At 40.5% G+C, this 11,654-nt stretch overlaps 1 protein-coding gene across 1 annotated transcript; it reads right to left on the reverse strand.

The window, feature by feature from the left end:
• Positions 1–291: 291 nt before the first annotated feature.
• On the reverse strand, positions 292–8,409 carry LOC309682631 (killer cell lectin-like receptor subfamily F member 1; the record flags this gene model as incomplete). The annotated part of the gene is made up of 6 exons (XM_082496732.1): positions 292–421; positions 881–996; positions 1,896–2,047; positions 2,637–2,768; positions 4,189–4,287; positions 8,346–8,409. The coding sequence occupies 6 exons, from the start codon at positions 8,407–8,409 to the stop codon at positions 292–294; spliced, it is 693 nt and encodes a 230-aa protein (XP_082352858.1).
• Positions 8,410–11,654: the final 3,245 nt, after the last annotated feature.

Consider the following 11,654-nt stretch of genomic DNA (forward strand, 5'->3'; position numbering starts at 1 on the left):
ACTCTATAAGTTACTTAAAATTAGTAAGCTGCTTATTTTAATAGCTCTAAGGGGCAATGCATCAGCATGCAAAAACACATAGATTTTATACCTTCACCCTGAAAAGAAGACAGACACAAGCCTTAAATATTCCTGGACTTAAATCACAAATAGAATCACAATGCATTTATTCATCACGATTCAGGTCAACAATTTCCCCTTAATTTTACATCAGATATCCTACCCATGGTAAAGTGGCATAAATCTTCTACGACCCTTCAAAAACCCCATTCACTTTCACTTTACAATATCTTAGATACCCAGAAGGACTGCACTCTTCTTGCAAATCCACTTGTACAGGGAGCGGCAGTTATCAGCATGCATTTCTGTCAACTTATAGACAGCACATTTTTCTTCTTTATTCCTTCCTTTTATTGTAAAACTGCAAGAGACAAACAACACACAGATACGAAGATCATCATTGAAAACATTTGTTTGCATATACAAAGAGTGAAACGACAAAGACCAGATTTTTTTGTCTTTGTGCTGTCATTCTTTTGATTCTCTGACATACAGACAGGTTTTATTTATTTAGTAAGCTTCACCCTTTCTCTGTTTCCCTACTTGTTATGCAGCTGGAAGTAAAAAGCTTACACAGCATAGGCACCTCCTAATAAAATCAGTTCCTTTTCTGAGAGCTATCGAGGAATTTCACTTTTCAACTGCATGTTTTGATCAGAATTCTGTACTGAGAAAAATGAGAATAGGCTGAGCTGCCTAACTGGATTACGGGAGTATCTTACTACTACTTTGTCACAGTCTAATGACTGAACAGCCCGGACACTGCAAGGAGAGAACACGTCACCGAAGCCAACACAGTTTCACTCTGTAACAAACCTACCTGCGCCCTGGATGGTTGGGATCATTGAGCCATAGCCATCTTCCTTCTTCCTCATCAAAGTTTAATCCAGTCCAAACAAAGCCAATGTCTTTTTCTTTCAGTTTGTTTAAGAAATCCTAGAGAGAGGCATGTCTTTGAACTCTCATAATAATGACACTTCATGAAACTCCAGCACCAGTAATGTATAGTGGTAACTAATATTTTAAAAGCAGTAAGGCTTTTTTCATGCCCAAAGATTACATAGAATGTTTCCAAGAAATTGAGAAGAAAAACCAAAAACAAGCCACATGGAAATTAGTTCAGATTCTCAACTACACCCAGGACCATTACTAAGTGGAGCAACCAAGGAGCTAACTTCTGGCTCCTTTCTGGCCCCCAGCCCATTCCACTAGCACATTTTAGATGAGGATCAGGCTGATCTGAATTACAGGAGCTGAAGCTATCTCCTCTTTTTTCCCCCTACAATGAAGGGAGTTCATTTTGCCAGCTCACCCTCCTGCACGCTCTAGAAGTGACTACCTGAACCTGATCACCTTTAAGCAAAATCAGGATCACAAAAGAGGCACATTAGAGGTTAGGATTTGGTCCACAGAACTCTTTTTCCTATTGCCACAGACCTGGTACGGACACTTAAAAATGTACAAAGTACAGAGAAAGAGCTCCATCCCCCAAAGAAAGGCAACAGCCTGTATGACAGCTTAGTTCTGAAGAGGTTTGATTTGGAATGAAACATGCAAGAATCCTTCAAATACCAGCTTCTTCTTTCTGGAGATAATCTCCAGGCATATCATTTCATCTATTTAAATAAAATGTAGGCTATTGGTCTCCTGTTCAACGCAAAGGTTTCTTAACATGCAGAAGCCAACCATCAGAGCACTTGCCACTCACAATGCCTTTTATGAGTGTATCTGGATTAGAAATGGCTTCTAAAAGTACATGAAAAGCTCTACTTTGATATCTGGATTCACAAGGTATAAATAAAAAGACTAAACCACAGAGTACCTTACAAGCTTACCATTTCAGTCTCATCCTCTATAACCAGGAGCTCAGATTTTTTTCCTGAGCAGTAGTTTCTACTATTGTCCCAGGTTTCACGAGTTTCTGAGTAGAAATAACATCTCCCGTAATGCAGCTTCCATCCAATGGGGCAGAGTTCACATCTGGAGTCTGTGAAGAGTTTGGAGTGAAGGGACATTTGTCACTTTTTTTTTTTTTTACAACTGTTATCATTTTTATTGGCTCCTGCTTTTTCTGCGGCTTCTGAATAAGGGAGTAAAGAAGCTTTAAACCAGGGGCAGGGCAGAAATTGTGATGGTATAGCTTATTTTAAGAAAGCACATTGCCCCTGCTTTACAGTGGTATTGAGGATAGACATTCTTCTTTGATTAGGGATCACTCTGTGCCTTTAAATATTTCAGAACTCTGGATAATTGTACTAAATATTTTACATAACAATTGGGGTAAAAGCCATTGATAAGCTCCCAGCTCTGCTAAAATCACTGGGAGCAGTACAATTCAATGGCATCAATGGAGAAATAACAAAGACCTTCAGTAACACTGCTCCGCTTTTATTTTTTGCTTAAATTAAAATTTTCAACGATAGAATTTTAAAATAGATCACTTTATACATCTTTATCAATATATGCATGCTTATTCTGGTATCTAAAGGTCAATTCCTTTGTGCGGGTGTTTATGTTAATCTTTTCAAGAGCTTCAAACCATTTATACTGCTATGGGCGAGACTTTATTTCCTTACCGTTTGCATGCATGCATAAGCTTTCCTTTAATGTAGTCAGTAAGCTGTTTTTGTGAAGATCTTCCTCAAAGATACTGTCACTTCCAGAAAGATTTTCTCTGGGCTTCCACACGCCACTTGATAGCAAGTCACCTGGACAAGAATCTCCAACATTTTAATGTAAAGCACACAAGTGAACTGTATAGAAACCCCATAGCATTTTTCCATGGATACTCAGGTTGCTCATTTATCTTTCGAGCTCTCCTGTAAACAGTGGGTTGAGTAGTTGAGCATCCAAATCACACACATTAAACAAATACATGAGGTGACTGACTTCACAAAGACAGTGCAGAGTCCATTGTCATCATGCTTTTGACAACACGGTATGCAACAGTTGTCTTTCAAATAACATGGTTGTGCCTTCAGTTTTGCAGTTCCTGAAAATTGTATTGAGCTTATATCAGAAAATAATGGGTTGATCTGAGAAGGCAGGACTCGCATCCAGAGAAAGGGCCAACAGCTGACTCTGCAGGATACTTATGCTCAGAAGTGCTTCTGAATTCTCATTGTCTTTTGTGCTCTCAAGTCATTTTGATGTGCAAAGTGATTTTGATGTCCAGAAGCAGGCTGGACACTGGGAATACCAGGTCAAGATTTTCTAAAGGAGGAAACTAAAATTAGGCTCCTTGATCAATATTCAGATGCTTGTTGATAGCAACCTAAAAACTTGTTCAACTTGCTTGACCAGGGCAGCTGCAACCATTTCTCTGATCTCTAAGTTTAGATGCTCAGGGGGAATGACAGATGTATGTGCTAGAGCAGTTAGGTCTGTACGCACGTGATCAATGCTGGCAGTGACCCAGTGCTTATGCACAAAGTCTGTGGGCAACGCAAAGGTCACTTTTCTAAACTTAGAGGCATACATTTTTATTTCTGTGTAAGGACGTCTTTTCCAACTATGCATACTGTCTTCCAGCCTCCTATCTCACCCATCCCTGAAGTTCAGCTCACATTCCCATTGTACACACCAGGGAGGACTGGCTGAGACTTAAGGTAAACAAAGCAGGGCATCAGGAGGTGAAGACTGGCTGTGAGGATGAGAGGAGGGGAAGGAGATAGAAGGGGTTTCAGTTGACCCATAGAAGTGGAGTGAGTTCTGTTTCATTACTAAAAGATTTGGATGGATGGATGGATGGATGGATGGATGGATGGATGGATGGATGGATAGATGGATGGATGGATGGATTCTTTGGCTAGAAACCTTGGCGGCTTGTTCAGTTTTGGAAAGGAATAGGAGGGACTCTCAGACTGGGGGATTGGAAAGTGAGAAAGACTCCAGCCCTCTTTATACACCCCAAACATGCAACAGTCCTCTGAAAGCCACTGACCGTCTGTAGATCCACAGCCCCAAAATGCTGGTGACTCCCTCCCACCTTCATCAGAAACACAATAGTAGAAAGCATGAGTGGTCTTGTCACCTTATCAAAACTGTTTGCAAAACTTGTTTAAGTGAAGGATCAATACCTGTCAATTTCACAGGAATTAAAGCAAAACATTTCACTCGGTCACTCACATTGCTGAATTAATGTGATCACAGCTCCCAGAAATACAACATTCAGAAATCCTGAGACAGCAGCAAGATACCGCAAGCCCGAAGAATTAGAGGAAAGTTCTGCAAGAAAGAAGAGGGTTTTACAAACACAGCATGAATTGCTACCCGGGACACAAATCTGGGTTTCTCTAGACATCTTTCAGAGAGAACGTCCATCACTGTCACTTTGCCATGTGCTTTGTCACAGTTGGTTTTTCCCTTCTGGTTGCCTCCTGCATATCAAGTGGTTCTTGCTTCTAATAAACTTCCATTTATGAGAACTTTTGGGGGCTTGAATTTTTTCATGCTGTCTTCATGCTCTTTGCCAGTTAATTCGAGGTTTTGAGTGGCTACTGAATAATTTCTGCTTCTTCATAGCCAGGAGATCTCACTTGCAGATATCATGAAGACTGTTAGATGTCATAGCAAGTACTTAACAAACATTGATAAAGAAAACCTCACAAACTTAGTGAAAAAGGATGAACTGAAGTTTCCAACAGTTGCAGAAAAAGAGATGTGTATAACATATAAGACCAAAAATGAAGTTCTAGGGCTATGAATACCAACACTATCATGCAAGAAAGGACTGGTAGATTCTCTGAAAATTAAACTCTCTAACTCCAGGACCCACTAATTAGATTTATCACCTGTACACTGGATGCCAAGTCAAAGACCTTTAGAAAAGTCCACATTATAATTTGGAGGGTTTTTTTTTATTGAGTTCTTGATGTTCAGCCAATTCCACCTGGAAAATTACTACAAAATAAAACAGGGCATTAAACAGGGCTTCTTTGCAGACTGGATGCTCGATTAAGGTCAATTTATGGAGATGCAAAAATTAGTTCCCTTGTAACTTGTAGAAAATTACTTTTAATTAGAATCAGAAAAGCCTGGAAATGCACAATCATGATGAATCTTCCTTCTCAATATTACCCAACAATCTTAAAATCTATTCTTGTAGGCCTGTCACACTCCTTCCATACCACTTCCTAGGGAAACCTGCTCCTTCTGTTTGCTCACTCACTTTATTTCAGGATTTCTACATAACTGGACATAGAATCACGGAACTATGTAGGCTGGAAGGAATGTCAGGAGGTCATCTAGTCCAGACTCCTGCTTAAGGTGGGTCAGGTTACAGCAGGTTTCTCAAGGCTTTGTACAGCCAGTTTCTAAGTATCTCCAGGGATGGGGATTCCACAGCCTTTCCAGGCTCCCGCCATAGTGTTTGGCCACAGCCATGGTAAGAAACATTTTTTTGTATCAAATTGTAATTTTCCCTGTTTTGACTCGTGCCTTTCAATGTGCAGCTTCAAGAAGCGTTTGGTTCTGTCTTCTCTACACCCTCCCACTCAGTAGTTAAAGAGGAAAGTAAGACTTCCTTCAGCTTTCTCTTCTTAGGGCTGCACAAAGCCAGCTGTCTCAGCCTCTCCTCCTGTGTCACTTCTCCAGCTCACTCACTATCTCAGGAGCCCTCTGCTGGACTCGTTCCAGCAGGTTGTCAGCATGTTCTTGGAATGTGTAGCGATATGATTAATGTAGGCTGCCATACAGCAAAGCTCTTTAAAATAACCGAGGCATAAAAGATGTTCTATGATACCTCAAACGATTCCTCGGAGCAGGGAGGAGAACAGGGAGGAGAACAGTTAGAAGTTGCCCAGCTATGTGGGAAATGTCATGTTAATTTTTCTTCCTAGCTTTCTAACATTAGCAGTTTCGGGAAGTATTTTGTGAGTGTTCTGGAAAGACCAAGGCATAATACACTGTTCCCTTTGTCTAAACTTAACTTCATGGGAAAAAAAGATTTTACATGAGAACCTTCCATGAGTTAGGACCCGGGAATAAAGTCAGAGAGTAACAGAATTTCCATTTCATGGAAATGGCCAGTCTTGGAAGAGAAAAGAGGGTGCCAAAATGTTATTCCTTGTAGAGAACTTGCTCTCTAACTTGTAAGTAAGATCAGGAAGTACCCCATGGAAGTATCCTTTAAAAGCCACTACATTTCAAATGCTGGTGGTCCAGATCAGATGTGAATCAGCTGTTTGAAAAGTTGTTGCTTCTACACTATTTCAAAAATTTAATGCACAGAGCTGTATTCCAAATCATGAAAGAACTTGAACTTTGTGCTACATGATAAACTCTTTTCCACTAACTTTTTCATTTCGTGTCTCATTCCTAGCTACCATTGTTTTGCACAGAGGTCAAACATCTTTTTTCTTCAATTGTCTGTTCAATCACACTTACGTGGGAAACACTGTAGATGTGACTAGTCACCTTTAGATAGTCAAACAGCTAATCCCCACTGTTTTTATATTGCCACCTTAGTCATATGGCAAATATATGTAAACAGAATGCGGGACTTTTCACTAGCTATGCAACATTATGGTTAAGCATCTGTGTGCGTTTTCCTTCTTCCCTTGGGTGCTATGCATTGATTTTTACAAAAAAAAAAAAAAAAAAAAAAAAAAAAAAAAAAAAAAAAGGCAGTTAGGATACCTGGGGTCTAGCCTCAACTCCGCCATGACTTGCACAACGGCTAGGCTGCAGGCAGAACAGTAACAGTGGTTTGTGCAAATACTCAGATTAGCGCTCAGCTACCCAGGGTGGGCTCTGGCAGCAGCCAGACCGCAGCCCTGCCGAGGCAGCGTGAGCTCACAGCTCCGCGGTTGCCCAGCCTCTCGAGTCAGCTCTGCAGCTTTGCACCGCTGGCAAGACCGGATGGGACTGCATCGTGGTCTTCCTTCTCTACTGCATGAACTGGCACAGATACCGCACTAGATTACGCCGATGAGGCATTGAGACCATTTCTAACCGCTCCAGTGAATAAACTTCTGTCTTCCGTATGTATATCACGCTAGACGAGTCTGTGTCTGGTCTAAAGGTAGCTCACGCACCTTTCCCGGCAAGCAGAGACTCAGCTTGCAGTGCATCGTTTAACAAGCTACATGAAAGCACCGTTCTCTTCAGCTGCTTACTTGCAGCCTTTCTGCTGCCCCGTCGTGTCATGCTACCCACTCATGCAGGCAGGCGGTGAAGATAGAACACTCTAAACCCGGCTTTGTCACTCTCTGCTCTGCGTGTTTGTGATCACATACTCCTCTGTATATGGGCCACATACGCTTTGTCTGACTTTCTGCTCCTTTTAAATGGAAATATTCAATCATCTAGTCTGTTACAGCAATAATTTTGTGCGCTTTGACAAATATTTTAAAGACCATTGAAAATTCTTAATCAAATAAATATTAGCTTTTATGATCAGTTTTCTGATTTTTATTTTTTTTTTTCATTTTTTTCCGGTTCTGTGCTTTTACTGCAGTTAGGAACAGGCTCTCAGCTAAGTTGTTGTAATAACAGACAAACTGGTACAATTTATGTCAATAAAATTGCACACAATTTATCCTGCCATACTGAGTAACTGAAGCTGGGTCTTGCTTTTTTGTATTAAAAATTGTTCCTACAGAAATGTGTAGCCAGGATCTCTTAGGAACTGGTCATCATAGCTAATTAACTGTTTGGAAACTGAATGTCTAATTGCTCTGAGGACTTGGTATTTATGGTCTGAGAAGTTCTGCCCTGGGACACTTGAAAGAAATAACGGTTAGCAAGGTTGAACTTGAAAACCTTCCGGCATATAACTTTGTACTTTCTTCCTTGCTGACACTTTTAACAAAATCCCCACAAGTTGTTGAAAAAGCTTACTGGACAGTAAGTTACTGTCTTACCATTTTCATTTAAATTATTCTTAAGTTCTTCTTAGCTGTGACCCCTGAAAACCAAACAAAGCAAAGCAAAAAAAAAACCAACCAAACAAAAAAAGGTAGAAAACTTAAATAGCTAATGAGCCATCAAGCACTGCCAAACTTGCTGACAACTACTGCCTCACGTTTTCCTCATACGCCTCTATCTCCCAGCCTCCATTTTGTACTAGGACTGTCAGTACTGGTACTCCAAGCCTGGTGTTACTATTACTACTGCATTTTATCTACTATCCATCATATTTCTTTGTATACCGCCATATATCATTGGCAACTTTAGTAACACCGACTAAAATTTTGGGTTTTTTTATAACTCAAATATAGCTGGAGAGGTCTGTTATTTACAGAACAAGCCTGAAGGCATAGCATAAATGCTTATATGCTCACCTGCATTGGAGCTCTTCGTCCTTGCTTTGAAATGAAGTACTGTGTAACCCTCTTCATTCTCCATCTCAAGGTCTTTTTATCACTTCTTCCTATTGAAGACTGACTGTTAGCATCAAACTAGGTTATGGGAAATGCTTCAAATGAGTGTGATAAACAGGAAGTGGACAGCAGATGGCCATTTGTGCTTTTAGCTGAAGCCATGCAGTAGCAGGACTATGAAAAGGAACTTAACAGTATAAACTACACACACAAGTGAATTCTTTTTCTCTTCTTTTTCACTGCCTATGTCTTTCTCTGGCAAACTCCAGACCCTTCCAACAGGGACTTCTAATGCTACATCTTCTCCAGTCGCCATCCTCAAACGCTGCCTGTCAATGCACACACAGTCCTGCACATGAGAGAATAGATTTGAGCCGCTCGAACCCATTTCACCGGATTGATGGACTTTTCTCATTTACCTTACATTAAAATCAGCTGTGTCAACTTCTGTGTTTTTCTTAAATGCTGGAAATTGCTTCTTGATTTACCAAAAGAAGATTGCGTGCATGAGTCTCATTAAATAGCTGGAAAGGGCATTTAAATACATATATCCCTGTTTCCGCTTTGTGCCTGTCCCCTTGAGCAACTGTTCATTGATTTGAGCTACTTAATGCATTTCGTTAGATGGAGACTTGTGTGGCATGGAACTACTGAAGCAGATCTGTGCAAATCTTACAGTTGGCAATGTTTCTGTTGCACTTCAAAAAGGCAAGCCTGGGCTTTTTGTATCAGCAGAGCTGTTTACTTAAATTAATATGCAAGGTCTTTTTAAAAAAAAATGAACTTGGGGATACTAGCAAGTTCTTGGTGATCTTTTAAGTGCTAGTCTGGAATATTTCTTTCTGGAAATTGAGGATTCAGTAGAAAGTTCCAAGTTTTTTTTCCTCTGAAATGGTTATAATCATTTCTGGCAGCTGTCAAATTCACCAGGTTTCACCAAGGTTTTCTTTGGGTCAGGACTACATCCTGGCTTCACCATTAATACGTCCATATAGTGTCTAGTGGTGATACATCATGGGAGACACAGACCATCGTGTCACTATCTTTAGTATGTAATTAAATGCTTAGCGTCCTAAACACTTATCTAAGTTTGGAGGAGTATAAATGCATCCAGAGCACTAGGCAGAAATTATTCACTGAATTAGCCTGGAGAAGAGAAGGCTGAGGGGAGACCTTATTAATGCTTACAAGCATCTAAAGGGTGGGTTGAAGGAATATGGAGCCAGGCTCTTTTCAATGGTTCCAAGTGACAGGACGAGGGGTAATGGGCACAAGTTAGAACATAGGAAGTTCTGTTCAAATACACGGAAAAACTTCTTTACGGTGAGGGTGACAGAGCACTGGCACAGGCTGCCCAGGGAGGTTGTGGAGTCCCCTTCTCTGGAGATTTTCAAGACCCGCCTGGATGCAGTCCTGAGTAATGTGCTCTAGGCAATCCTGCTTTAGCAGGGGAGTTGGACTAGATGATCTCTAGAGGTCCCTTCCAACTCTGAAAATTCTGTGATTCTGTGATTCTGTGATATCTTAAACAAAAACTCTCTGATTATTAGGAATGGTCATTTAAGCTTGGAAACCAAAATAACTTTACCTGGGCTTTTATATTGTGGTTAGTACCTGAAAGCCAGGGTCAAGCTGTATGTGGTACAATCACATACTGCAAAAACAAGTCATCTCCAGAGAAGTCTTTCAAACACAAACATACTACTTGAGGCTGATAGACTGATATGAAACAAAAGGTGCTGAGTGACCAACAAATATATTCTGTTTGTACAAGATGGTAGTACTCAGCACCACAATGCTAAATAACTCTCCTGTACCCAGTGCGGACAAACCCCTTGCAGTGTTACCAGCTTCCTGAATTGTTTTCTCAGATGTTTGGAAGGCAAACTTTGAATATGGAGTTTTTAACTGTTTCTAGAACAGCTCTGGAATGATTTACATGCTCTGAGCTATAGCTTTTATGTTCACCAGATGCAACAGCTGGTCAAATAAAAGACGTGACTATTCCAAACAAGCTTCACTTTACACACTGAGATTGTTCTGCGTCCACCCCCACAGCATATATGCGGGACATACAGCACCTACACTGGAGCAGGTTTATCCTGAAGGACTGCAGCCCATGGACGACCAACGCTGCAGCTGGGGAACAGTGTGAGAGAGAAGCTGTTATGGACTGACCCAATAATCCCCATCCCTCTGTGCTGCTCAGGGTGGTGGGTGATGAGGGTAGTGAAGTCAGGAATAAAGCAGTGAAGTTGAGCCTGGGAAGAGGGAGCAGGAGGAAGGTGTTGCTTTAATGTTCTTGTCTTTATTTCCCACTATCCAAATCTATTTTAATTTGCAATAAATAATTAACTTTCCCCAAGTTGAGTCTGTTTTGCCCATGACAGTAACTGGTATGCGATCTCTCTGCCTTTATCATAACCCACAAGCTTTTTCATCTCATTTTCTCCCCTGTCCTATTGAGGAGCAGGAATGAGACAGTGACTAAATAGGCATCTGCCAGCCAGTCAAGGTCAACCCACCACAATCATCCTACCAGTTTATATTTTTTTTCTTTTTTCTTTTTTTTCTTGTATATTTGCTAAGCTGTGTAAAGCTCTGGTATATCAAAGGCAGTGGATCCTGTGGTTTTCTCAGGAAGCTCTTAAAAAGGTTAGCAAGGGACCACCCATGGGTATAATGACAGAAATTGATTGCTAGGTGGATTATACTCCTGCATAGGAACAAACCAGTTTTAAAAAGTCATGTATCCAGTAAATAAACTGTTCAAATATTATAGTCTTTTGTTTCATTTGTACTAAATCCCCTTTAAACTCCCAAATTAATTTTTAAAACTTTGGAGGAGAAGTGAAAATATATTCATATATCTACACATAAAGATTGCAGAAAACCCACCCAAGGAAAGGAAAAACATATTTTCAGGCTAAAAAGAATAACACCCCACCCGACCCCCCAAATTAACCAAGCAACTGATGCATATATGCAGTACGCATCCAACAACTGATACAGCCAATTAACATGCATGCTGAATTCTATGTAGCAGCAAAACATTAATCTTTGAGCAGCCCTTCTCGTTACGGTATTTTCAAGGATCTGGGGTTTTGACCCAAATGGCATTACTATTATTTTTGTGTACTGCAGCAACACTGTCCTGGAAGAGTGAGTACCATACAAATGTATGACAAGATGGTGATTTTACCGTGTCAAAGCTTATTTAGCTACTTTTACAAAAAGATAAGCCAAATAGATGGATACAGAAGGAAAATG

The sequence above is a fragment of the Vanellus vanellus genome (assembly GCF_965231255.1).
Source record: "Vanellus vanellus genome assembly, chromosome: 1".
Lineage (NCBI taxonomy): Eukaryota > Metazoa > Chordata > Aves > Charadriiformes > Charadriidae > Vanellus > Vanellus vanellus.